The sequence below is a fragment of the Carassius carassius genome, chromosome 7, assembly GCF_963082965.1.
Source record: "Carassius carassius chromosome 7, fCarCar2.1, whole genome shotgun sequence".
NCBI lineage: Eukaryota > Metazoa > Chordata > Actinopteri > Cypriniformes > Cyprinidae > Carassius > Carassius carassius.
The window spans coordinates 12,013,222-12,040,808 of record NC_081761.1 but is presented as its reverse complement, the minus strand read 5'-3'; the positions used below and the strand labels follow the sequence as shown (position 1 = coordinate 12,040,808).

The 27,587-nt window shown below is 35.0% G+C and overlaps 2 protein-coding genes across 6 annotated transcripts in view; both read left to right on the top strand.

Moving 5' to 3' along the window:
- The first annotated feature begins 1,838 nt into the window (after positions 1-1,838).
- On the top strand, positions 1,839-12,357 carry LOC132143539 (phosphopentomutase-like). The gene is made up of 13 exons (XM_059553858.1): positions 1,839-1,965; positions 3,479-3,646; positions 5,198-5,389; positions 8,502-8,585; positions 8,674-8,867; positions 9,097-9,286; positions 9,413-9,510; positions 9,589-9,772; positions 10,504-10,597; positions 10,813-10,942; positions 11,034-11,223; positions 11,317-11,450; positions 12,151-12,357. The coding sequence occupies exons 1-13, from the start codon at positions 1,891-1,893 to the stop codon at positions 12,251-12,253; spliced, it is 1,836 nt and encodes a 611-aa protein (XP_059409841.1). The 5' UTR covers positions 1,839-1,890; the 3' UTR covers positions 12,254-12,357.
- A 3,342-nt stretch (positions 12,358-15,699) lies between these two features.
- The window catches only part of LOC132143536 (TBC1 domain family member 1-like), a 65,310-nt gene continuing 53,422 nt past the window's right edge, over positions 15,700-27,587 (top strand). Inside the window, exons 1-2 of one of the 5 annotated variants that reach the window (XM_059553847.1) lie at positions 15,700-16,051; positions 16,596-16,832. In XM_059553847.1, the coding sequence (XP_059409830.1) occupies positions 15,707-16,051; positions 16,596-16,832 (582 nt within the window). In that variant the 5' untranslated portion in view covers positions 15,700-15,706. Of the gene's footprint in view, positions 16,052-16,595; positions 16,833-21,170; positions 21,589-24,848; positions 25,001-27,587 lie in introns of those variants that run through there. The other 4 variants (XM_059553848.1, XM_059553849.1, XM_059553850.1 and 1 more) reach the window with 4 other exon arrangements.

Sequence of the window (27,587 nt, the reverse complement as noted above, 5' to 3'; positions counted from 1 at the left end):
TCCAGAATGTTCCACTTTGACACTTTCAGTGTTTGCTTCAAACGATTTTTTTGAAGTTTTGCACTTCAAGTAATTTAAACATAATGGTTTTAGTTTAGCTGTGATGACTTAGATGGTAAACCAACACACAAAGAAATCTTCAACCGTTGCATATCAGAAGAAAGTTCTACTGGAGGGCAATTTTAGCGACAACATTTCTTGAGCAGCTTCCTTTGTTAAATGTATTATAGGTTACACATGATGCTGTTTCGCCTGATCATGAGACCAAGCAAGTTTACCAAACAAGTCAGGCTTATTTCAGTTAGTCTGAGTTATTGTCAGTTGATTTGGTTCAAAAGTCAGACTAGCTGAAAGAAACCTGGTTTATTGGGTAAACTTATTTTTATAAATGAAACAGTCCACTGATTATTCAAGTCTGGTAATACACATTAACTGAAATACTTCCTTGAATTTCAACACAAATCATGAGTCCAAAAGCTAGCCAAAAGTCTGTCTGTATTTACGTAAATACATTCTTCAGATATTTTAGGATGTGCCACGCTATTTACTGCTGTAAGTTGTGCTGACACACCAGTACAGCCCCTGGTCTGCATAGCTGAGGTCTGTGCTGCTTTCACTGCCTGCAGAGATGTGACGGACACTAAAAATAAATAATGAATTGTCAAGCAGTTCGTTTTCTAGAATACAAAAGAGAGCATCCATTGAATAATGTTGGTTAGGTCTCTTGTCTTATACACCAACATTTGTTTTTCTATAACTATATTGATTTATATTGTTTTTACTAAGCTACAGTGATAATATTGCACATCTTCTCTTTCGACTTTTTAATCTCATTATTTTGACTTTATCATAATAATGATTTTTATGGCACGATTATGATTTACCAAAGCATGTTTTTTTTTCTTACGTAGCAGAAATTGGCCTTCATAGTGTAAAGGCCTTTACACAAAAAAACAATAAATAAAACCATAAAGTGAAACTATAAGAGGAGATACTGTGGGAATCACTTTTAGATTTTTTTTTCTCAGAGCAATTATTGCCATTAAAAATATTGTTCTGAGAACACTCAATATAAAATACACAAATAATATCCAATATTGACCACAAGTCTGTGTATTTTAGCATTCTTTGCATTCCTCACAATGTCTCAGCCTTCCACACTTCTTTAGTCTCCCCAGAGACATTCGTTATCATATTAACTTCATTTTAAAATGTTTGTTTTTATGACTATCAGAAAATACAATTATATGGAATGTAAAAAATATATAAAATATATAGTAATTTCGCTTCTATTGAAATCACTAGGAGTTTGGCGCTCTCTGCTGTATGATATAATATTTACAGGTACAGCTTAGGATCCTCATGAAAGTTAATAAGGCTATTAGATATGTACATGAACGACCTGTTATGTACATTCTCAATACTGTTTTATATTTGTTTTATTTAGATTTCATTCACGTTGATGAACACAAAATATTTTAAACCATAGGCTACATTTATTGCTGTTTTTCACACAAGATGTTCAAACCAGATGCTAAATTAGTTTTATAAAAGATGAAATTTGACAGGTCAAAAAACTGAAAGCTTTTTCTGAAATTTGGAAGACAGGTTTATAACCACGAGTGCTCTACCAATCAGCTGCTACGCAATGGCATGAGCCAATCACGTGTTCCGCCCCTCACTCAAAACCCCGCCCACTCCGTTTCATTCACAGTGCAATACGGACGTAGTCTACTACATCACTTATAATCGAATAAGAGCAGTCACGGGTCGCACTATTACTAAATTCATTCAGAGGAACGTTAACCGTCAAATACATATGCCGGTTTAACGGAGTCTCGTTTATTTGTTTATCCGTTAAATTACAGTTCAGTTCCGAGTTAGATCAACATGGAGAACGGCCAGGAAAGCACAGGAGACAGTCGTCTGGATCTGGCCGTCACGCAGTGGCTGCAGTATGACAAGGTAACACCAAACATATGCTGCTGTGTAGCTTCAGGTAGCTTTAAATATGTGAAATCTTACATCTTCAGTGTTGAAACTGAAGTTCAGTAGCTTTTTACTAAGCCTGGGTTAAAATTCCTTTTAAGTGGCTTATTAACTAACAGCTCAGTTATGAAACAGTGAAGAGAAACACCCTGACATTGCTTTGTAATGTAATGATCCACTAAAGTCGTTTTCAGAACTAGACCTGCTTGTACAGGAAGAGCTCTTACTAACTAAATTACTCAACATGATGTAAATAGCAATTCAGTCAGTTCCTTATTGATATGCCATTATTAAAAAAAAAAAAAGTCTTTTGCTCCGAGACTAATCAATCGTGCATAAATCTAGTTTACGTCTATATTCTCATTTGTCTCACAAGTGTAAAATTAATATGCAATAATTTTTTTAAGTTTGGGTGTTGTAAGATTTAATTGTTTTTCAAGGCAGTCTCTAATGTTAACCAAGGCTGCATTTATTTGAGTACAAACAGTAATATTTATTTATTTACATATATTTTAAAATGTAATTTATTCCTGTGATGCAAAGTCTTCAGTGTCACATGAACCTTTAGAAAGCATCCTAATATGCTGATTTGATGCTCAATAAATATGTCTTATTATTAACCATGTTGAAAACAGTTGTGCTGCTTAAAATGTTTGTGGAAAACGTGTTTAAAAAAAGGATGCTATGATGAATAGAAAGTTTAAAAGTACAGAATTGATTTGACATGGAAATCTTTTGTATAAACATCTTAACAGTTTTTTTACACTAGTTTTTATAAATGTCTTTACTGATGTTTTTATATCAAATTTAATTTAAATAGCATATAAATAAGAGATGGACAGTTCAATTAAAGTACTTATTACATTACTAATTACATATTAGTGCTTTCATTACAATAATTGGAGTCTTGTGCTTAGCTGGGTCACATGAAACAGTTAATGGTTTTACACAGAAGTGGAAGGTCATTGATTAAGTAAAATTAGACATTCAGATGATGTCAGCCATTTTTACAGTGCAAACATGAATGTACACAATATGTGTTTAACACTATGATTTTTTAAACGGCAAATTGGCTGTGTATTCACCAAAATGATTGTATTGGCCTGGGTGCTGCCCAGACAGGTCATCATAAGAGTTTATGCAGTCAGGAATGGATCAGATCCCTTCGCTTGCATCCTCACACAGTCTCACTTATCAGTAGAATGAAAGCATGGTGGACAAGAGACATGTAGACACACACTCACCCACAACAGTAATCAGAATCAAGACAAAGTCCCTAAAGCTATAGAGACTCTTTTTTTATCCCCCAATCTCTCTTTTTTTTTTGTCGCTGCTACATAAAACTGACCCTATTTATTTCTTAATACACAGTCCTGGTCTATTTGTGATCTATTTGTGATCACTATTTCCTTGTGATTTTTTTGAGTGCACATTATTTGAAAATATATATTTTTTTAATCTAGTCTATATTTTTTGTGTGCGTTTACAGAATCCAAAGACGGCTGCTGCTGTGCGGTCTATGGTTAAGGATAGAGCCATGTCAGAGCTGCAGAAGTGTTTCGGGGCCCGTATGGAGTTTGGCACAGCGGGACTGAGAGCCGCCATGGGACCTGGAGTGTCCTGCATGAATGACCTCACCATCATACAGACCACGCAGGTGACATACTCTAGCTTTCCGTGACATCTTATCACTAATTATCTTTTCATTCTGAATAATATACAGGAGGCCTAAGCTATAATATCAGATTAGGATATTCAAGTATCTTGGTTGTATGAAAGCGACCAAGATAGTCAAAACAGCAGCTGATAATGTTTGTTAGAATAGTTAAGTATGTCCTGGGAACTATATAACCTCCTACTATGCAACACCCACATCTCAAAAATCCAATCAATAGCCCATTCATAGAACCAAGAACATGCCATTACACTTGTATGTATGTCACAATACAGAAAAAAAGTCATTACTTCCATTTCATCGCGACTATAAGGTACAGTCACATTTGTAAAATCTTGTGGGCAAATAAGGTTTGCTGTCTGTTATTAAGAGTAGTTAATAACAAAATTGCAATTTTTTGTTTTCTTTTTTTTAAGATTTGAGGTAAAATATCTATTGTTGCTTTCACTATGGCTAAAAGGATCATGCAAAATAATATTCAAACTCACATTAGACACTTTTAACATAGAATAATGCACATAATCATTATCCGAGATGATTTTATTTTATTTTTTTATTTTATTAGTTTATTTGACAGGGACTGTGCACAGTTCAAGCCCTGTACCAGAGTTAGCTGTTAAGCTAATTTACATCTGTGGTCCCTGGGCAAGGAAGATAAAAAAGAAGAAGAAGAAGAACAATATAGACTATGTAGACAAGACTATCAAAACAGATAAAAACAAACAACATGTGACAAACAGTACTCGCATATAAACCAAAACACAGAAAATAAAAACCATTCCTAAAATAGAATCCCATGTCGCTTATTGTCACGTGTCGCTGTCGCAGGTGTTTAGGACTACATGGAAAGATACTTGGAATCTGAATATTTATGGTGTGACCATCTTTTGATTATTTTAACAAAAGCAACAATATAATAGTTGTAATAATAAGAATGTATATACTGTGTGTGTGTGTATATATATATATATATATATATATATATATATATATATATATATATATATATATATATATATATATATATATATATATATAGGTCAGTGGCCCTTGGCTTGGGATTGTTTGCAGAATTCGGCCCTCAGCTAAAACTAATTGAGGAACCCTGGCTTAGTGTAAATTTAGACTATAGGGCAGTTCACACCAGTGTTAGGCATGAAAATGTGGTCTGAGTTTTGCATGGAATTTATTTGTTCAAACCAGATGGACAAGATGGACCAGATGGACATGTTCAAACCAATGACAAAAATTGGCAGATGGGCTAAATAAAAATGCACATTCGTTCTATGACCGTAGGTGGTGCTTATAGAAAATACAGAATAAGCAAGGGCATGCAGCGGAGGGCAACTTTTCATTTCTGACAACCTTTTTGTTAAATAGAAGTCATGCAGTATTTATTTTTGCTCTGCTATTCACAGTGCTTAGCAAAATAGTGTTTTTGTCAGAGCTACCAAGCCATCCGCTTGTTAAGTCGTGGCCTAAGGAATGCTGTTTATGAGCTCAATGGTAATTACCCTCTTTTCCTTCCGTTAGGGTTTCTGTGCATACCTGGAGCAGTGTTTTACAGATCTGAAGCAGAGGGGGGTGGTGATCGGCTTTGATGCTCGCGCTCACCCTCCTAGTGGCGGCAGCAGTAAAAGATTCGCCTGTCTTGCTGCTTCTGTCTTGATCAGTCGAGGCGTCCCAGTCTGCCTCTTTAGTGACATCACACCCACTCCATATGTGGTACGTATGAACCTGCTGTACTCATGGAGAGAAAGTTCAGATTTATTATTAATTCTGATATGTTAGAGCCATGGTGGTAGAACACGAGTCTTGACTATGGCACGTTCCAGTACCATTTTCTTTTTCTGCACCATTTAAATTGTTCTCTTTCCTTTACTTGGTCATGCCTTGGCACAGTAATATTATCACCATGATATTTTGACATATGCCAGTGTACTGAATGATGATAATTTCTATGCAACATATTCAAAGATATAGTAACACTGTTCAGATATTTTCTGTTAATTATTTAGAAGTGTTGTCCATTGTGGTCAGTTTGGAGGTTTGTGTTGTAAGAAATTAACAACTTCCTGCTACAAAGGACTAATCATACAAACCAACACCCAAATGCACGAGAAAAAAGACAGAGAGAGACACAACTGCACGTGAACATATTGTGAGATCGTTGCATGAGAGACTAGATGGGTTCATGAAGAATCACCAATCATCAACTTTTCTGTTCCCATCAGAGGTGGAAAGTAACGAATTACATTTACTCGCGTTACTGTAATTGAGTAGCTTTTTTGTGTACTAATACTTTTTAAAGTAATTTTTTAAATCTGTAATTTTACTTTTACTTAAGTATATTTTGTTTAAAGTATTGTACTTCGCTACATTTTAAAACACATTAATTACTGAGTAAAAAAAAAAAAATAAAAAAAAAATTTCGCTCCCTTGATACTACGTCAGTAAATAATGGGCAGGAGGGCAAACTGGCGCTAAAATCACAAGAAGGATGCAGACGGTCAAAACAGGCGTTAGTGGTGCAGACACCGCTGAAAACGAAACCCCGTCATATTCTGAAGTTGAACTCGAAGGAAATGAAGTGAACCCCTGGCCATATGTATGCTCTATTATGCAGTGTAAGCTGTACTTGCCTAGGAAGACCAAACTAGCAGCTTATAAAATCTCGACAAGACATCAACCCTTCGCAAGAATGTAGAGGTAAGCTAAATAATTGCATCGTTGCATTGGTGGTTAAAATGAAGCTTTGACATTTTAGCAAGAGGTTTTGCACAAATTAGCCAAAAAGACAGTGGTGAGGAGTGTGCTATATATATCGTATATATAAGTTATATATATATATATTTTTTTGTTTTAATGATGTGCGCGCGCATTTATAGTGCGTTCTTTCACTGTGTGATTCAGTCTCCTAAAATGCATTTAGAATGATCACAAAATTGAAGATATAGGGGCAGAAAATTCACATATTTATATAATTTCATATATTAAATCAAAATCACACAAAGAAGGCCGTCTTTTCCTCCAAAAATCATCATGAATATATCCATACATATATATAACAGTTCAGTAAACAAGTTAATTAAGAGACAGTGTTTTAGACGCCATATTGCCTTTTTTAGCTCTATTTCTACAACAGAAAATAATTCCAAACACAGCCACCAAAGCACAGTTTTGCATCTCTGAGCAACATGACAGTGTTTCGTTCCTGAATGAATCAACCGTTTAAATGATTCGGTTCAATCGCAATGACTCATTTATTAACAGTGACTTGCTGACACATACTGGCCATTTTAATTTCACATTTAAAGTATCTTTTGATTTTTTTTTTAATAATTAATTTTTTATCATTTCAAATGAGTATTCAACATTTTATGTCTTGTATATCAAAACATTATTCATGCATTTGTAACTGCAGGTTAAATGCATTCTTGTCCTGCACTAAACAGTGTAATACATCTAAATGCCACTTCCAATGAATCTTCTGCATTTCCTCTGCATTAAAAGATGAGTTTGTTGATACTGATTTGCCTGGTAACAGCCCAAATGTTTTATTATTCTAAATAACTGATTCCTTTAATTAAAAACAACTAGTTTGAGATTAATAGACCTATCCCAGGGCTGTCAAACTCAGTTCCTGGAGGGCCATAGCCCTGCAGAGTTTAGTTCTAACCTTGCTCCAGCACACATATCAAGTAGTTTTCAAATAAACCTAAATGATTAGATTAGCTGGATCAGGTGTGTTTGATTAGGGTTAAATCTAAACTGTGCAGGACTGTGGCCCTCCAGGAACTGAGTTTGACACCCTTGGCCTGTCCCATTTTTGACTCCCTCCCACTGTTAAAATGTAACTAAGTAATTTTTACTCTGAGTAAATTTTAAATGAGCTACTTTTTACTTTTACTTGAGTTGATTTTTAGAGTGGTACTTTTACTTGTACTTAAGTAAAATTTCATTAATGTAATGGTACTTTTACTTGAGTAGAATATTTTTGTACTCTTTCCACCTCTGGTTCCCATGAGTACATGGACACGCTCTCACTCATTCTCTTATCACTCTCTCAACCTTTCCCTTTGAGCCCTCAAACAGCCTTTTCCCACTCTGTGTCCTCCAGCTCAAAACCTTTTTGGTCACTGTTATGTAAAATGAAGTATTAGTCCAAAAAACATTGATTTAAAAAGTAAAAAATAAAGTAATCTAAGAGGGAAAATGTTATGCCATCCACATAACTTGCTAGCTCTCCAAATCTGTAACTTGGTGGCCACAGTGGTCTAAATGTCATATTTTCAGCTAAGCCTGGGTTCAGGGTAAAAATGTTGGCACCGAGAGCTGCCACAGCATGGTTATGTGCGACTTGCATGCTCCAAGCACATTTGTTCAACCCTGCTTTTTTTGGACGTGTACCAAGTACTTTTTTATGTTGTGTTACTTTTATAATTTACATGATGCATTGTTGTGTTACTCTTAATAAAAGATATCTACTATGTGACTGATAACTAATTATATTTGGTACTTAGAAAGGTAAACCAGTGTTTAAAAGTTTGGGGTTAGTATGATTATTATTATTATTTTTTAAAGAAATTAATACTTTTATTCACCAATTAAATTGATGCATGAAATTGATCAAAAGTGACGGTAAAGAGTTTTACATTGTTTAAAACATTTTTGATTCAAATAAACGCTGTCCTATTGATATTTTTATTCATCAAATGTATTATGGTATCTATAAAAATGGATATACCATATCATTGTAAACCACTGTTTCTTGGGGCTGATTGCTTTAATTTAGCAGAGCAAAAAAATGAACATCTCTTCCCTTCTTTTCTTTTAGCCTTTTACCGTATCACATCTGGGACTGTGTGCTGGTGTGATGGTAACAGCCTCTCATAATCCCAAACAAGATAATGGATACAAGGTATCATCGATCCCTAAATAAATTGTTTGATTTGAAAGAATATAGCCTGTTTAGGTATTTGACCCATTTTCCAATATGTGTGTTTAAGGTGTACTGGGCAAATGGAGCTCAGATCATTCCTCCCCATGATAAGGGCATCGCTGCAGCTATTGAACAGAACCTTGAGCCGTGGCCTAAATCATGGGACACAGATGGAGCTCTTCAGAGTTCCCTACTCAATGACCCATACCAGGACATACACAGAGAGTACTGTAAAACCATACAACAGCACTGCTTTCACAGGTACACTCACGAAGATATGCCTGCAGAGTTCCATTTGAATGATCCGGTATTCATTTTCAAAAATCAGTACTTCCAAAACATGCCTAAATATATACTACTTAAGAAAGAGGCTCAATCATTTTTAAATAAAATCGGAAGCAATTTAAGGCCGTAATGAATCTGAATCAAATCTGGAAGTCAGTGCTAATAGCCATCAGTCTGGTTTTCACACATCTTGTGTTTCTCACAGGGAGCTGAATAAGAATTCCGAGGTGAAGATTGTCCATACCTCAGTTCATGGGGTGGGCCATGTTTTTGTCCAGGCTGCCTTTAAGGCCTTTGATCTTCATCCTCCATATGCCGTGGAACAGCAGAAAGATCCTGACCCAGAGTTCCCCACCGTCAAATACCCCAACCCTGAGGAGGGAGAGGGAGTCTTGGTACAATACACTGATACAAACACACAAATGACATTAGAAAAGTGACCCATATATATATATATATATATATATTTAGATTTTATTTTGTAATGCCAGATGGACAGTAATCTATGTTTGTGTATGTAGACGTTGTCCTTCGCGCTTGCAGATAAAGAGGGAGCAACTGTTATACTGGCAAACGACCCTGATGCTGACCGACTAGCTATTGCAGAGAAACAGGAGAGGTCAGTGTTATTTGGCATTTTGTGTTGATTTTCATTCAGTGTGTCATTTTTTCTGAATGGCAAGAATTCTTTCTGTAGTGGGCAGTGGAGGGTGTTCTCTGGGAATGAGTTGGGTGCTTTACTCGGCTGGTGGATTTTCCAGTGCTGGAAGCTGCAGAAAGGAGAGGGAAAAGCCTCCATTAAGGATGTGTACATGCTATCCAGCACAGTCTCTTCAAAAATCCTCCGTGCCATTGCTGTAAAAGAGGGCTTCCACTTTGAGGTACCTCTGCTTTTTACCCCATAAAGTGTAGTGGTTTCTCTAATCTAGTGGTTTTCAACCTTTACACCCCTTGTCCAAGAATATATTTGAAGGCCCTCCTATAGATAATGTTTTTAGCAATCCAAATAAGATTATGTTGATATTGCTACATTTTAATAATTTAAAATCTTATTGGGCCCGCCCTTGAAGCTTGCAGAGGCCCTCTGCTTGAGATCCACAGCTCTTAACCAATGGAAAATGTTCTTTACTGACAGCAGTGAATATTGGTAAAATACTGTGTAATCTTGTATTTTATACGATTATGATCTAAATTATAAATTGAATTTAGTACTTTACATATTGATTGTTTCATGGGTCAATAATAATGGGCATTTCCCCAGCCCAGGAAATTATGGAAATATAAGGGAATTGCAAAAGTATGGAAAATCCATAAAGATGCATACAATCTTAAATGGTCATTAACATATTCTCATAATTCTCAGTTTTGAAGCATTTGTTTGGCTAGAAATGACTGTTTGTACGCGCAATCGCACATAAAATGATTTTTAAAAAATCCTTATCCAGCCATCAGAAACAACTGGAAGGGCCTTGGAAAAATAATGTCATTTTTTCAGACAGAACGTGCAGCTACATTGAAGACATACTCTTATTTTGTACAGTAAAAATTTTACTCAAAAGATTACTCACTTTTGATGTTCTACTGTTTGACTCTATGCATCTTTCTTTTACAGGAAACTCTAACAGGCTTTAAATGGATGGGAAATAGAGCCAGAGAGCTTATGGACCAGGGAAAGACTGTTCTGTTTGCTTTTGAGGAAGCTATTGGTACGGTGGCATCCACACCGCAAGATGCTGAACATTTATCTGCATTTGTGTAACAGTCTGAATTGGTTACCCACTCTTGGGTTCAAACCAAAGACACCTAAATAAGTAGTTGTCAGTGGCTGTTAATTTTTATGTGTAACAATATCATAATTGTATTAAAAAAACAAAACTGGTGCAGACTTGAATATATTTCTTTGATGTCTCTGTTGTTGTAGGTTACATGTGTTCTCCTGCAGTTTTGGACAAGGATGGTGTGAGTGCGGCTGCCATCGCTGGCGAGTTTGTCTCTTACCTGGCTTCTAAAAAGAAAACTCTGTCCAATCAACTCCGATCCATTTATGAGGAGTATGTCACAAAAACTTCGGCATTGACATCTCTAATAATTTATGTTCTGAATCTTCCTATTAATCAAGGTTTTCACATCGTCTTTTTTCAGGTACGGTTACCACATTTCCAAGAATTCCTACTTCATCTGTCACAACCAAGACACTATTAAACAGATGTTTGAGCGTCTTCGGAACTACGCCGGGGAGAATTCGTACCCTAAAGATTGTGGGGGTTTTGCCATCACAGCAGTGAGAGACCTCACGACTGGTTATGACAGCAACCAACCGGACAACAAGGCCGTGTGTAGCCCGTATTGATTAGAATTATCGTGATAGTTGATCTTATTTAAAGTTTTCTTATCCTATATTTGTGTTCTTTACTATTTCTCACAGATTCTGCCCACCAGTAAAAGCAGTCAGATGATTACCTTCACCTTTGCTAATGGGGGCGTGGCTACAATAAGAACCAGCGGAACAGAGCCTAAAATCAAATATTACACCGAGCTCTGTGCTGCACCAGGAAACAGGTTTTAGACAGCTTCATAATTTCACACTATCACTATAGGCCTGATTTTAAAATTATTAATATATGTAGAATTATTATTATTATTTAATGCAAACCTATTATTGCAGAAGTAATATTACTTTGATTTGCTTATTTTTTTTAGAAATTACATTGCAATATATTATTATTGTTATTATTAAAGGTGATTTTTATTTTATTATTTAATTAGTAAAAGTAGACAAATCAAATAATTATTACTATTGCAGTTCTTTTACATTCTATAATAATAACAATAATAATAATACAGTAAGTATAATTATATAGTGAAAATAATAATAGTATTATATAGAATGTATTATTCTTTTGTTTCATAATATACTATTAGAATTATTATTATTATTATAATATATACTATAATACTATTTCCTGTGACTATACAATAATAATAATAATGATATTACATTAAATTGTATATTACTTTAGTTAGAATTCGTAATAATGTGGGTGTGTAAAATTATTAAGAAGTACTGTTTCTATGTTAAAGTATAACAGTATAATTGCAATAGTGATATATTTCTTTGATTTTAGTTTAATAATATATTACATATAATTCTATATTATTATTATTATTTTATAAAGCTTGAGTATGCCACTTTATACCAATATAACATAAATGGCTCATACTCTTTAAAAACAATGGTTCTGTCTTGTCTTTTCTCTAGTGATCTTAACCAGCTGAAAACTGAACTGGATAACTTGGTTGATGCCATCGTGGAACACTTCTACCAACCAGAGAAAAACAACTTGACTCCTCGACCAGAGTGAGAGAAACTATCACTCAGGTTTACAATGATTTTGTCTAATTCAGCTATTAGTCTTAACATACCACACTTAATAAAACTTACATATTCTGGGTCTCAGTCTAAAGAGGTTCACTCTCCACTTTCTTAGTTTTAATGCAGGAAATGTAGAAAAAACTGGTGCCACAAGAACATACCTATTGCCTTTTTCATTTTTGCACTTTTAAATTTTTCCACCTTTCAGTTTTGTTATCTACAATGTTATCGGATGAGTGATTTAAAGGTATGTTTGAATTAATATAAAGCAGATATATTAGTTGAGTTGATTGACCAAAGTGATTCCATATTGCTGGAGCAGAGGAATATCTAGTCACTGTTTAATTCAGCCAACCAAATAATCTCAGAAGACCAAAAGCCTGCTAATTTTATACCAGCAATGCTCAAATCCAGAACAGGGGGACCTAAAAAAAAATATTATATCTACATTTTAGTTTTCCACGTTTACATGATTCCATTGCGTCTTTATTCAGTCATCTATGTTCAGTGACATGTAACTGTTTGATTACATGCAATTTGTTTGTAAACGTTTCTATACATTTTGAATATCAAACTCGACCAGTTCGATCATTCATTCAGAACTTTTAGTTGTGAGGTTGAGACTGGGAACATATTTGGAAGGTTTTACATTTGAACAGAAAATAAAAGCATTCCTTGAATAGAGAAGTGTTTGTGACCAACCGGATTTCTTTTGTTAAAGCAGCTTGTTTTATTTTGGCAAATAGTTGTTATACTGAGATTTAACAGAGCATATGCCTTACTACAAACTCAAAAGTGGACTATGTCTTCTAATGTAAGACTGACTAGCCAAACCACCAGATATATTAAAATGCCTGTTGACTTCTTTTTCATGTAAAGCAATCTGATATGTTTCAGGTGCTCTTCAGGTTTTATACTTCTCTCACAATCCTGTATTCCTCCTCTATTTGGAATCAATAAATAGCGGTAACAACAAAATGTCTTTTGTCTGTGTGGGAGTGTGTGATGAAAATGTAGAAAGAAATAAAATGGATCTAAAATAACGAATAAAACACATTTTATTCCTTAATTAAACATGTTAATCCAACATCCACGGCCCATTTTAAAACGTCTCAAACTCATGGGTTCATTAAATTGTGCTTTCCTGAGGTCTGACTATGAAAGAGGGAAATTGCATGTATTATCTGTTTAACGCCAGCAGAGGGTATAGTTGATCCCAAAACTTTTATTTTATTTTTTAACATTTGTTAAATTCATGTTTTTGACTTATCTTTATATTTGTTGCCTTTATTGTTATTTTATATGCCTTTTTTCCCACAGCCTTTGACCAGCTTAAAACAGGGTTTTATTAAATGTATGGACACTTGTATTCAAAATTATGCTTGGAAAATGTTCGGATTACTTTTATATGTTTGGCAAAGTTTTCAGTATATAACCGATATACAGAGCTATTTATTTAGACCTATTATTTTTTTGGTACAGTGAAAATGTGTAGGTTATTAGTCTATAATTGTGTAGGCAAACTTGTTTTAGCTATTTTAAACTTAAAAGATATAGGCAATATCGGTCTTGTATTGTGCACATAGTTTTATGTACTGTGTGTGCGAACGTGTGTGTGCTTGCAATGGTTTGTGTAACAAACCCATAGTCTGTAAAAAAGAAAAAAAAAGTTCCCTCAGGAGAGCAGTTGTGTCCTAACCATAGACTGTTATAAAAACAGATCCTAACCGAGGAGCTAGAGCTGCGGGCACGCGCACTGGACAGTGAAGGTGGCGGGTACGCGCTGGATAAAGGCACATTATTTTGTGTAACACTTTGCATAAAATGCATGCTGACTGTCAGTCATCAATTCTATCATTTCCTTTCGAGTTCCCCAGAAGAAAGAGAGAAAGTCATTCTGCAAAAAGCATGATGATGAGTAATAATGACAGTTTTCTCCATTTATTCTTATTCTTTTGAACTCTCTTAATAAAGCTTTCAAAAACTAAACACAAACAAACTTACCAGCTTTAATATGCATTGTGGATTTCAAAGTACAAACAGACTGAAAAAGATTGTTTTTATTTATTTCCTGTTAGTCCTGGCAAGTAGCCTGCTCTCTCTCTCTCTCTCTCTCTCTCCATGATCTGCTCATTGCTCGCCATCAGAAGTTCATTCAAACGTCAGATGAGAAGAAGACTTCATCACGCGCAGCGAGCAAAGCTCACACTGCTCCGTATACCACTGTCGGTTATTGCTATCTATAGAGAGCGACAGATACTGTGATGAATCGACTAGTTTGTAGAAAGGGCAACCTGACAATCAGTTCCCGATGGGACATTATAGCCTGTATTATCAAAATCTAACGGGACCGTTATTCAAACACTTCCTCAAGGCGATGCATCGTGAGTAAAGGTAAGTGAAAGTTACAACTCGTATTCTGTGCTAGTTTTTTGTTTTGTTTTGTTTGTAGGCTATACAGAATACACACTTAAAAGTAACCGATCTAAAGCAAATTATGGCGCTGTAGCAAACCTATGACCTTGTCACATGACCTAAGAATCCTAATAATTGATGTTTTTTTAGGTGATGTGAGTTGCTGATATGACTCCATGACATGTCTTATATTTTTGTTGTGACATATTGCCTTATTGCCATCAGAGAAACTTTATGTTGACCTCTCTCTAAATAGCAGTTGTGTCTCATTAGACAAGCTTGGCTATTTATACTCACTGTTGGCTTCAGTGTGTTCGTGCCTCGTGAGGAACCCGTCTCAGATCAGTGCAGGAGGACAATATCTTCCAATGCTTCAAAGCCTTCGTTCAGTTTTACTCTGCAAAGTCTCTTCTGAAGGATGCATCCCTTGGCACTATCACTGGATCACAAATTGCTCTGGTCAATTAAAAATGACTTTTATTTGTTTAACATAATGCAGGCATGATTTTAGGTTATATTAAAAATGCTAGCTAATCAGTTTATTTAGATGTTACCAAATTAAGCATGTGCACATTTTTTACATTTTAGCCATTGTTGTTATTGTCAACTAAAACTGTTTAAATAATTTTAATGAGCTGAAATAAAATTAAATATAAATATAAGATTTAAAAAACTTTAAAACTGGAATAAAAATGAGAAATGCTGTCATGGCAAATGTAAATAAATGTAAGTGGAATTTTAACCTACATTTTAGCCTACTAATGACATTGAAAATGCCAAAATAACAGCAGTTTCAACTTACCTTAAATACCAATAAATGCTATTTAATGAACTGTAAGATTACCTTTTCTCAAGCTTGTAATTTCTAAAGAGAGTCAAAGTAAAAAAGTATTCTTTGCCTGTGTCATTTACTCATTTTGTAACATTTGCAGGGGCAAATTGATGAAGATGTGCTCAAAGGGTTTATCATAGGCAATAGTGTGTTGTACCTTAGTTTTATCTGCTCACTGAACCGCCTGCTTCATTAATGTTGGTGATTTTTTTCTTTTGTCTTTTGAGGTTACTCCCAGTTCCTCATTTTTTTTTAACTAGGAGCATGGAGGGCATTTGTTTCGAGGTCAAACCCAGGGTTGACCCAATCAAAGCTCATCCTCTCTGTGCCCTTACAAAAACACTTCCTGGATCAGAGGGTAAAGGGGAGAAAGAAGAAGGGGAAGAGGAGATTCAGTACAGGCTAACTCTGGTTGGATCTTTGGCCATACACCCACAGACCACCATGGCGATGCTTCCCTGGGTGGTGGCTGAAATACGGAGGCCCCGATTGGGGGAGCTGAACAGAAACCTTGAGTTCAACGGTGCTTACTCTCCAGAGGTTAGTATATTTAATACTAATTAAATGTATGTTACCAAAATAAAGATATAAACACGGCTATGTAAAGCCTAATGTATTATTGTATTATAATAAATAATAATATAATAATATCAAATTGTAATATAATAAATGTATTATTGTATGCAGTTTAAAAGCTGGAGTCAGTCTGTTAAGTTATGTTTTAGTTTCTTATCCTCACCATCAAAAATACAGTAAAACAGTTATACTGTGAAATGTTATCACAATTTCAAATACAGTTTTGTATTTTAATACATTTTCAAATCTAATTTAGTGCTGTGATGCAAAGCTGAATATTCATCACTCCATTTTTTAGAGTCACATGATCCTTTAGAAATAATTATAAATCATGCTTTGATTCAAATGATCCCAAACCTTTGAGGCATACATATGAAACAATTTTACTGAAGAATAATAGAAGAATTGGTGTTAAGATCAGTGGAACAAAGAAGTGTTATTTTTAGAAATACTATGGTACTTATTATTGACAATACTGATTTTCTTTTCTCTTTTCTGATGTTCCAAGGTGCGAGATCAGCCTGTGGTACTGCAGATTTCAGCCAATTCGGTGTGTTGCATTCTGGACACGGCCGGCCCGGGGAAGCCATGGGACCCATTGCAACATATGGTTCTGTTTGATCACAGGCCTCATCGTATCACCAAACTCATTCACAACAGCCAAGAGCCCAGCTATTTTGGCTGTCTGCTCAGAGAGGAGAAGAAAGCAGCCTGCTATGTATTCCGCTGCCAGGACCAGATGAAGGTAAGGGGACATTCTTTGGATTAGCAGCATTTTATTGATTAATATGAACTTCAAATTTAGCCTATGCAAGCTAAATTGAAAATGGAAGGGACACCAAGCAACAGAAGCTTATTTGCACCATGGAATAAAAATATAAGAGGTATATGCAACTTTATCTCACAATGCACTTTTTTTCTCACAATTGTGTTTATATATTTCAAATGCAAGTTATAAAATCGCAATGCAGAATTCTGCATGATGTCAGTTCGCAATTGCAAGATATAGCTAAACAATTGTGAGATAAGATAGGTCACAGTTACCTTTTTATTTCATGGAGGAAATAAACTTTCATCCCAAGCGTTGTTACTATAACAATAAAATGGTATGTTTGTGGCTGTTAGAACTAGTAGAGGTTAACCATAGATGTTATTATCACATGACTTTGAAGTGAATCTACTTTGATGAAGGAAAGCTCAGATGTTTAAATGTCAACCCTCCCTTCTCATGGGTGTGTGCATCTGCGGATGAGTTTTGTTCAAATAAGAACCAGTACTATAACAGCTCAATGACAATCAGTGAAAACAACCATAAAGTCATTTTTACAAGAGTGGTGTCCATGCAAAACACTCCACCACAATGCTAGAGTGTTACAGGTAGATGCCAGGCCATTGTTGGGCGGTTGTTAAGGTGTTTTGGGGGTTACTCTTATTATTGGGCTACCCCAATTTCAAGGGATTGATACCGTCATCATTTACTCACCCTCATGGTTTTAAAAACTGTATGATTTATTTTCTTCGTGGAACACAATAGAAGTTATTTTGAAGAATATTGGGAACTTTTTCACTAACTTCACTAATCTGGACAAAAATACATTTTTCAAATGATTTTTTATATTCAACAGAAATCATACAGGTTTGGAAAACCATGAGGGTGAATAAATGGCATCATTTTCATGTCTTTAGAAACGTAATGGCTCACATCTCAGCAATTTCATCAAATACCAAAGTTTAAAACTTAGAAGTTAAATCTTTAAAGTATAAGCAACAGCAATTGTGATTTTTGTCAACAACAAGCAACACTTATCATGAAGGTTAATGAAAGGGTGCAAATTTCATGTAAAGTTTAGCAAATGTGGCAATAAAGGTAATAAAAAGCAAGAAGTTTATGTGTGTGGGTTTATGAGAGAAAAACACTTATTTTGAACTTTGACTCCGGTTTCACATGAGTGTTGACGTGTTCCTTTCAGTTATTTGCAATAAAGCTAAAACCCAGTTCAGATCTAAATAATATTTTGTGAAATATGAGAACAAAGGGATATCTTTATTGTAGCAGTAAACAACTGTGGTTAATTGCAGTGGACAGAATGTTCATGAAAATTGATTTGTAGTGATGGAGTGTCTGAGAAATAAATCATGAAGCTTCCTTCATCAACCTGCATTTAGGCAGGATGTAGATCTAAGTTGTCATAGTAACAGTTTCCTGTTTCAGTGAGCCTGCCACAATGTGGCTACGGACTCCTGGTGACTTTTTATTTCCGTGGTAAACAGACAGAGAGATAGACGCGTGTTTATGCCGCTGTCTTTTGACCAGCTGTTACTCATGCACTCACACTTTCCAAAATCAGTGTGTGCGTGCAAGTCTGAATGTCTGAGATGTCTGAGATCATAGTGGTGTTGCCTCAACTCCACACACTCCGTGTTCTTTTTTTAAACTGAATAACAACAGTTGAATGTCCTCTTCATTTAACCATAAATTATCAGTTGTCATGTTAGCTTTTCACCAGCCAATTTAACCACAATACTAACAAAGATAATTCCACATCTTTCATGTGAGACTGAGACCCCACAGCTGTGCTTCGGCCTTTGGCTCAACAGCTTAGCATACACCAAATATGCATTCTTTATGTTGGTCAGTGACAGTGTGACAGCTGTGAAAAAAACAAGTTGAATTTAAGCTATGTGTTTTATATGTAGTTATGGGTAACTTAAAGGTGTGATGAAACAGAAGAAGTGAATGATCTTTTCTTAAATATTGTGATGTACATCTGAGTGTAATGTATTATCAAAATAGAAATAAATGCATGGTGATGACTTGGTTCTGTCCATTGGTTGTTGATTGGATTTTGAGGTGTGGCCTTTGTGCTTGCAGTTGATTTCAGTTGAGTTAAAAAGTCAGAATAGCAAGATATAAACTTGCAATTCTTAGAAAATAATTTCGAGTTTATATCTCGCAATTTCTTATTGATTTTTTCATAATTGTGAGTTTTTATCATGCAATTCTGAGGAAAAAAAGTCACAATTGTGAGATAAAAAGTTGCAATTACATTTTTATTTTTATTCAGTGGTGGAAATGGGCTTCCATGCTAATTTATGGAGATAAATTACACAATTTATGGTGCAAATTATGTTTTTCTGGGGGTGGAGGGCTTTTTAATGACACTATATATCACATTATTTTAATTTTAAAATGAATTGAACCAATGATGATTCTGAAATAAAATGCGCCTTAGACCTTACTGTTGTTGTAGTTATGACCACAATCTTTAAACACATGGGATTGACAGATAAATTGCACACTTTTATCTGAGTGTTGTTTTTAATTTATGTAGATGTAGATATTAAAGGGATACTTCACCCAAAAATTTACCCCTCGTGCATTACCACCACCTATCTCATAAGTGGACCATTGACACTCTTAATTTAGGTTTTTGTAGATAGAGTGTCACTTACCCACATGTTGTTCCAAACTCTTAAAAGCTTCTTTCATCTTCGGAACACAATTTAAGATATTTTGGATGAAAACCGGGAGGCTTGAGAATGTCCCATAGACTGCCAAGTAAGTTACACTTTCAAAGTCCAGAAAAGTATGAAAGACATTGTCAGAATAGTCGGAACGTTATGAAGTGACGATAAATACTTGTTGTAAGCGAAGAAAACAGAAATAACGACAGAAATAACTTGGTAGTCTATGGGACAGTCTCAAGCCTCCCGGTTTTCATCCAAAATATCTTAAATTGTGCTCTGAAGATGAACAAAGCTTTTACAGGTTTGGAACGACATGTGTAAGTGATTGACACAATTTTCATTTTGGGGTGGAGTATCCCTTTAATGTAGATAATTAAGTCTAAAGAGGATAAATGTTCTTGTTTTTACTCTGTCCATGCATTAAATCCATGTGCAGTTTTCTAGCATAACTTCTTAGGGAATGTCAATGATCAGTTTTAGATGAGGCCAAAACTGCAACAGCAGTGGTTACATATAAATATTTTATTTTAATTGTTTGATCAAATTATTGCCAGGGACAATTCAGTATTCGCTGGATATTGGTAGGGACATGTCCCTAGCATCCCTACTATATTCTGCACCCTTGTGCAGAAGTTACTGGGTTTACAGGAGGTGAAAAAGTCGATATAACTTTACACAAAGTTATTTTGTGATTTTGTCAATCTAGTAGCATGCCAACATGTATAATATGTTTAAGTCTTGCGGCTATACTTTTAAAACTGAATGTATTTTAACATTTATTTCATATTTAACATTATTTCAGATAAAACAAGAAGAATTTGTTTATTTATTTTTGTACAGCCTCGATTGCTCATGTAACATATTTATAATACTTTAATGAGGCAGATGTGTTTGCTGTTTCTAGTAAGGGAAAAAGATTAGAGAGATATCCGTTACAGTATCAAGGGACCGGATCAATTTAAGTAGGACAGAGAGATAGTGAGAGATAGTGGGATACAATGGACACAGAACTGATTGAATCATATAAAATAACATGTCTCACTGAATATATTTAATTAAGTTTGGAATTTTGGAGAGTCACTTTTGTTCCTTTTGTGAAGTTCAAACATCTGACAGCGTATTACACATTTAAATTGGTAATTTTTTTTTCTTCTTCTGAAAACAACACACAAGATGCTCTTTGGATCATTCTCAAATTATGTTGGAAAATATGATTGTCATGAGTGCTTATGTCAGTAAAGCAAATTACATAAATACAATGATATTTTAAAATGTATGTTTATTAATTTAAAATGTTTGAAAATGGTTAGAGTTATAATTTTCTAATTAAAAAAATAAATAGGAGAAAATGATTTATATTTAATACGTATAATTTGTAATGAAAATATTTATTAAATAAAAAAACGATATGTTCCTGCAGGCTGTCAGTATATACAGGGTTATCATTTATAATGTGTGATGAAAAATATTTGAGAAAATAGACAATAAAAATGTTATGCCTGTCAACAGTACAGGATTGTATACAATCTTATCTGCCACCAGGTGGTGGTCAAATCCTGAACTTGAAAAATCTTCAACGAATGAAGTAAATAGTTTAGCCAACAAACCATTAACATTATTACTTATAAATTTTAACCCTAGTCTAAAGTTAACTAAAGTAGGTTTAATCTATACTGCAACTAGATTAATGCAACGACCTTCCCATAGGATCTAAACGAAACTTATTTTTAATCTCACAATGTAACACTTTCCACCAAACAGAACATTGTCAGAAAACCCGGCTGGAAACAGTGCTTGTCCCCGTGGATGTGATTCTGATACTCCAGTGCAATTTTTGGAATTTTCTCCCATCGTTTGAATGTTAGGCTGCCGTCACATCCCACTGAGCGCCGTTCAAACGGCTAACGTTACACACACTACAAACTCCCAGTAAGTTTCACTTTCTCCATGAGATCTGGATGGCTGAAGCGATGAAAGCGCGCTTCCACATCTTTCATTTATTGCGGAGGGATGTGAAAAGCGAGCAGGAGACCGTGAGTACCTTTATGAACTTGGTTTGGAATTTGTTTAGTTGAAAGTGTATGTGTGTTAGCATGGTAAGCTAGTCGGGTAGCCACTAATGAGAGTTTAGTTGAACATTAGCCCACAGAAAAATAATTAATCTCTTTGTTATGTCCTATAATTGTTTCGTTTTCCCCTCGTGAAGAGGCAATATCGAGTGTTTTATATAAAGCATTAGAGAGTGTATGTAGATAATTCACTTTCTTTGTAAAGTTGTCTTAGTATTTCTGTTTCAAAACTTACCGAGCTGCCTATCTAGACTGCGTTTCTGGGCATTGATTCAAATGTTCATAACGCGCAGTAAGGCATCACAATGCTGTCTAGATAGGTAGTTCACTTTATTTTGAGACAGAACCAGTCTGTCAGTTTGCTTATAAAATATTAGTTCGAATATTATGGTCACGGTCAAAAAGTAACGTTAGTATTGTACAATTAAGGTGGGCTAAATTCAGGTCTGAATTAATCTATGTAAATAAAGGCGGTTTTTGGTCATTCAGTCAACAGTTACAGTAGCTGTTGTACAGTATTCACCTGTATCTAGGGAGAGATTTTACTTGTTGAAAGCTGATTTTTGGAGTTGAGATAGATTAAAGCAGTGTTTTATATGTAGTAAATCCAATACAGTGAATTAACGTTGAGAGCAAAAGGGTGGTGCAGTTGGTTCAGTTCAGTAAGTGTGCTCATTCAAACAACAGTCTGTTCATAGACTAATGACTCTCAAGGTATTGTGAAGTGAGCCTGATGGAGTGTCAGATGTGTTGTGAGAGGAAGGAACGGTCAAGAACAAGAAGGGAAGTGTGTGCATGCCAAATGCCCATCATTTACATTGATTATAAAAGCAGTGTTTGCTCATGAATGAAGGCAATTAATATAATTGATCATTTTCTCCCAGCTTGTCATATTGTATGTTTACTTATGTCATGGTTGTCTTAATGTCTGGTTTTTAATAACATTGCGTTGTGCATAGTGTAGTCCAGTAGTTCCATCCGTTTTTCCTGTAGTTTTCCTGTTTTCGTGCTGCCACAGATTCTTCAGTAGTAAATGGAACCACCTCATTTCTTTTAGAGGTGTGTGTCACAGTCACATGTCCCACACTCAGTTCCACCTCATGTGACCAGAGCTCTCTCCTCCTTTCAAACAGTTCCTCAACCTGTGTGTGTATGTGTGTGTACTTTAAAAGCTTTTCATTTTTAACAGTGAACCTAAAAACCTGTCGTTCTGTGTTTGTTTGTACCGTGGATGTATAGTTGAATATTTCATATATGTATTTGATGAGATACAACTATTGTTGCAAATAATTAAAAATGTTCATTTATGTGCAGCTATATATATATATATATATATATATATATATATATATATATATATACTAGTAAAATTAATGGTTGAATAAGTTCTGAACTGTCATTGACCATTCACATTATTTTAGCAATTTTTTTAACTTGGCTATTAGTCTGTTTTAAGTTTTAATTAAACTATTATATATAATAGTTTATTATACTAATAGTAATAGTACTATTCTATTCCAAACTATTATATTTTTTATTATTTTATTAAATATTTAAATTCAACTATTTGCATAAATAATTCAAGTTTTAGAACTCTTATACTGCTGAAAGTATTAGTCTAGTCTGAGGTTTAAAGAAACCGTTTTGATTATTCTAATATTTCATTAAAGTAACATAAAATAATTAGACTTAAACTATTAGTGTATTCTAATTATTTCCTTTTGAATTATCCCATTAAAATTATGAAATTATTTAATTGATAATTATTGTTCAGTTTTAAATATTTTATAAATTGACATTGACAATATGATGTCAGTGCTCGAAATGTTATGCCGGACATGGGTTGTTCCTTGCATTTTATCTCAATTATCATATGACTAATTATGCTGTTTAGTTGAGTAGAGGTTGTGTTAATTAAATGACATCATCGTCTAGTATTTCCTCTTTATTCCTGTGACTTGATGACCTCAAAAACCTGAACTTTGAGATTGTGGTCTTGTGTGTGGGCGCTCTGGACTCATGGGAAATGTTTGTTAGTCACTTTTTTGTTCTATCACACTGTTGTTTTAAAAGTCTATAACACAGTGAAATATGACAGATACATTAATGTAAATATTTGTAACAGAACAGCGATTTAAAAGAAAGTAAATGATCTCTGACGTTTGTCTGGATTGTTTGTCCCTCTTGTCCGAACATTTTCCAGCATTGTGTGTATGTGTGTCTGGATAAAATCAAAGCTGTTTTTTTCCCATGGTTGGAATTGTGTGGCACTTCCCAGACTCCCTTGGGTTCTGTCTATCTCTTTGTCCCCTCCCTTGTTTGGATGTTAATGGGTTTGTTGTGCTGAGACAAGCTATTTTTTTAATGGATATTCTAACAGCTGTTAAGCTGTTTGTGACTCACCCAAGCTGTTCATCAACTTAACTGTCAATGTATTTGTAGATAAAAATGCCCAGAGCAATTAAACTCCAGTTCACTTCGACTGCTTTAAGTTGCTGAATGAGCCCAGATCTTGGTGCTTTGTTTGCTTATAATAACCTGATCTTGAAAAAAGCTGTCTGCCACTTTCACTCTTCCACTAAGGGACAGGAGCTGTTTGTTAAGGGGTTTTCTGCTCTTCTGTGTTCATGCCAAGTTGCAAGGGCACTGACTTCTCTTTATATTTGGATTACTCACTGTTCCAGCCCTCCTGACTTCCTCTGTGTGAGTGAGTATGTGTGTTACGAACAGACCATGTGTTTGTCTGTCTTAAGTGTTCTTGGGCACAGAAACCGTGGCTTGTTCTTCACGACTGAGAGGGATGCATAACTAACAGCATAATCAGAAATTTGAAAAGGTGTCTTGAAAGTCCATTTTTATTATACATTTTTCCAGTTGATGTTTTCATGAGGTTGACCCATGAATGCATGCCAGTGTTTTTTGACAGGCTTGTATCTTTAAACGGTAAGCAGCAAACCTCCACACAATCAAACACTGTTACCACAGAGAAAGCCATCCCAGAGGGAGAGGAGAAGGGAGGAGGAGAGTATGAGAGATTGTAACTTTGCTGCGTTACTCAAGGTGATCTTCCTAGAAGGATGTCATGGTGCGGCGCTCTGACTAAACTTCATTGTTCTGAATCAGCAGGGCAGGCGGAGCCAGAGTCAGCCCTTGGTCCTAAAAAAACAGAGGAACGGCTAAGAGAGGGAGTGAGGGAGGGACAGAAAAGAACAGATGAAGCTTTGAGGGACTCACACTTACCCTCTGAAGGTACAGGAAAGTAAGGGTGAGAACGCAGAAAAGTGAGGAAAAGAGATATATAGATGGGATGAGGGAGAACACAAGAAGGTGACGATCAGGTTTGGACATGCCTTCTCTGCGTAGATGGCTGGGTCAGGTGAGTTACTTAGGTGTGTTTGAGAAAGTGTTCGTTGTTATTTATGATCACAACCTTTCAAATGAATCATACATAATGTGTGGCATATATTTCCTTTGATGTCCTTTATTAGTTTACTGGTCATTTGTATGACAGCATGGTTCCCATTGTTGTCTTCCTCAGTAAATAGTCTGAGATCAAAAATTTGACCCTTGAAGCATCTCAGCTGTATTGTGTGGTTAGTTAGTCTTATTTTAGCATTTCAAACAGAATAAAGACATTATAGTCTGCTTATGCAAAGCCAATTATTCTCTGATATTCCTGACTGCAATAAGCTGTTATGCAAGACAAGCCTTGTTGCTACTTGAATATACAAGTTCATCAACTTTGGCACAAAAACTTGCAGCCTTTGACTCATGAGAATAACAACAAAAAGTAACTTGTTTAACATAGACTGAAAGTACATTAAATATCATTTGATGAGCATCTGCAATGTTGTTTTCCATTGCAGAACATCATTAACCAGACTTCTCTTATTTTCTGTTAGCATTGCTTCCAGACTAGTTCCAGACCAGACTGTGAGCATTTAAGGATGTTGATTAAATTTCTTCCCGTTCTGTTGTTTTCTTGTTTTCATTCTCATCTTAAAAAAAATTTGGCCAATGAAATTACTCTCTCACACTGTGGTAGCCAATCAAATTATACCTTTAGAATGCTGCACTAAATAAGTTAAAGTCCTTGTTTGTGTGAACCATTTAGCAAGGTACAAGCAGATTTTAGATGAGAGATTACTGCAGATTTATGAAACACAGTTATACAGATAAAGGTTATTCAGGTTATTTTGGAAAGCTGAAATTGGTTACATCTTTCAAAGCTAAATTCAGATTAACTCTATGGGTGTGCTGCTGACAGATCTTAGTGTTAAACTAAAAGTCAGTTTTGGATCCAGACTGGATCGGGAGTCAACATGAAACTGATCATTTAACTACTTAAAGGAATAGTTCACCCAAAAATGAAAGTTAAACATTAAGTTTTTATTTTCATTTTTGAATGAACTATTCCTTTAATACACATTTTTCTTCTCTTATTGTGTACAGTTCATCAGTGCACTTTATTCCAAAGTAAAATAAATGCTTTGTAATAGTTAACACAACTAATACATTAACATTTATACATTTGGCAGATGCTTAAATCCAAAGTGACTTCCTTTGCATTTTAGGTATACATTTGTTCAATTCAAGCATTCAGTTGAACCCATGACCTTGGGCCTGCTAGACCCATGCTCTTCTGTTTAAGGTACAGGAATACTATACAAATAACTTGTTTCTTTTTTAAAATGTGTGAGTTGGTTGTAGAGATGCATCGATCCTATACTCAGGATCGGTATCGGCTCCGATACTGGCATTGTCTGCGGATCGGGTATCGGTCAGACGAGACCGATCCAAATCCGATATTGTGCGTATACTATTCTGTGTTATTGTTGAGCTCCATGAAAGGCACAAAACATTGTTGTGCACATAAGTGTTCTGAAGCTGTTCCATAGTTTAAAGTGAGGTACAGATTAATATTGAAGTCATTAAATTCAAGTTCACATAAACTCTTCTTTCTCTTCTTTCCTCCATTCAGAACTGTGTGTCGCGTTCAGTTACTACAGTCAAAATGATGAAACTGAAAGAGCGCACAGTAACTAAGGTTTATAACTGTTCAAAGAAAAGGCTCCATAAACTAAAGCACAGAATTAATACACTACGAATCATTCGATTTAGCCGGTTCTTCTTAGTGAACCAGTTTACCAAATCGAACTGAATCGTTTGAAATTATTCGTGTCTCAAGTAAGCATTAATACACAAATTACTTAAGTCATTCACTTTTTTTTAATGTGGCTAACACTCCCTCTTAGTCTAAATAAACCAATATCCCAGAATAATTAATTTTCTCAAACAGTACACTGACTGAACTGCTGTGTAGAGAGAACTGAAGATGAACATGAGCAGAGCAGCTTGTGTGTTGTAAAAGCTGAAGAATTCCAAAGGCTACGCATGTGTGTTGTACTAACTGTTCTATGCAGACTCCGAGGTGTGCACAGCCTGTGCACTGTGACACTGTGTTGTTTCAAGGTCACCATTCTGAGCATGGGATGCTCATACGCACTCTGTGACACTCTATAGTGTCTTTTAAATTGGCGCAAAGAAAGTCTTTCTTGTTCTGTCTTATCTATGATATGTTGCTGCCTTATTTTTACCGTGCTATAAATTTAAAAGAAACATCTTTTATATTTCTATATAAATGTATATACTTTTTTTTCAAGAATGTATTTTACAACAATACAAAGAGCAATCTGTAACATTTTACCAGAATTTAGACTTATTCACTTTTATTTGTAAATAAAATATTTCACTAAATTTTATAAAATTATTGTGCACCCGTGATTTTTCTAGAATCTAGAGTATCTTTTGCTGCTGAACTATACACTGACCTAGTTCAATAATAATATTTTTTTCATAGATTCTGATTATATATTTTTTCATTTGTTATTTTTCATTCAAATGAAGTTGTGTCTATGTAGTAGATTGTGTTAAACACACAAAAGAGTGACGATCAGGTCAAC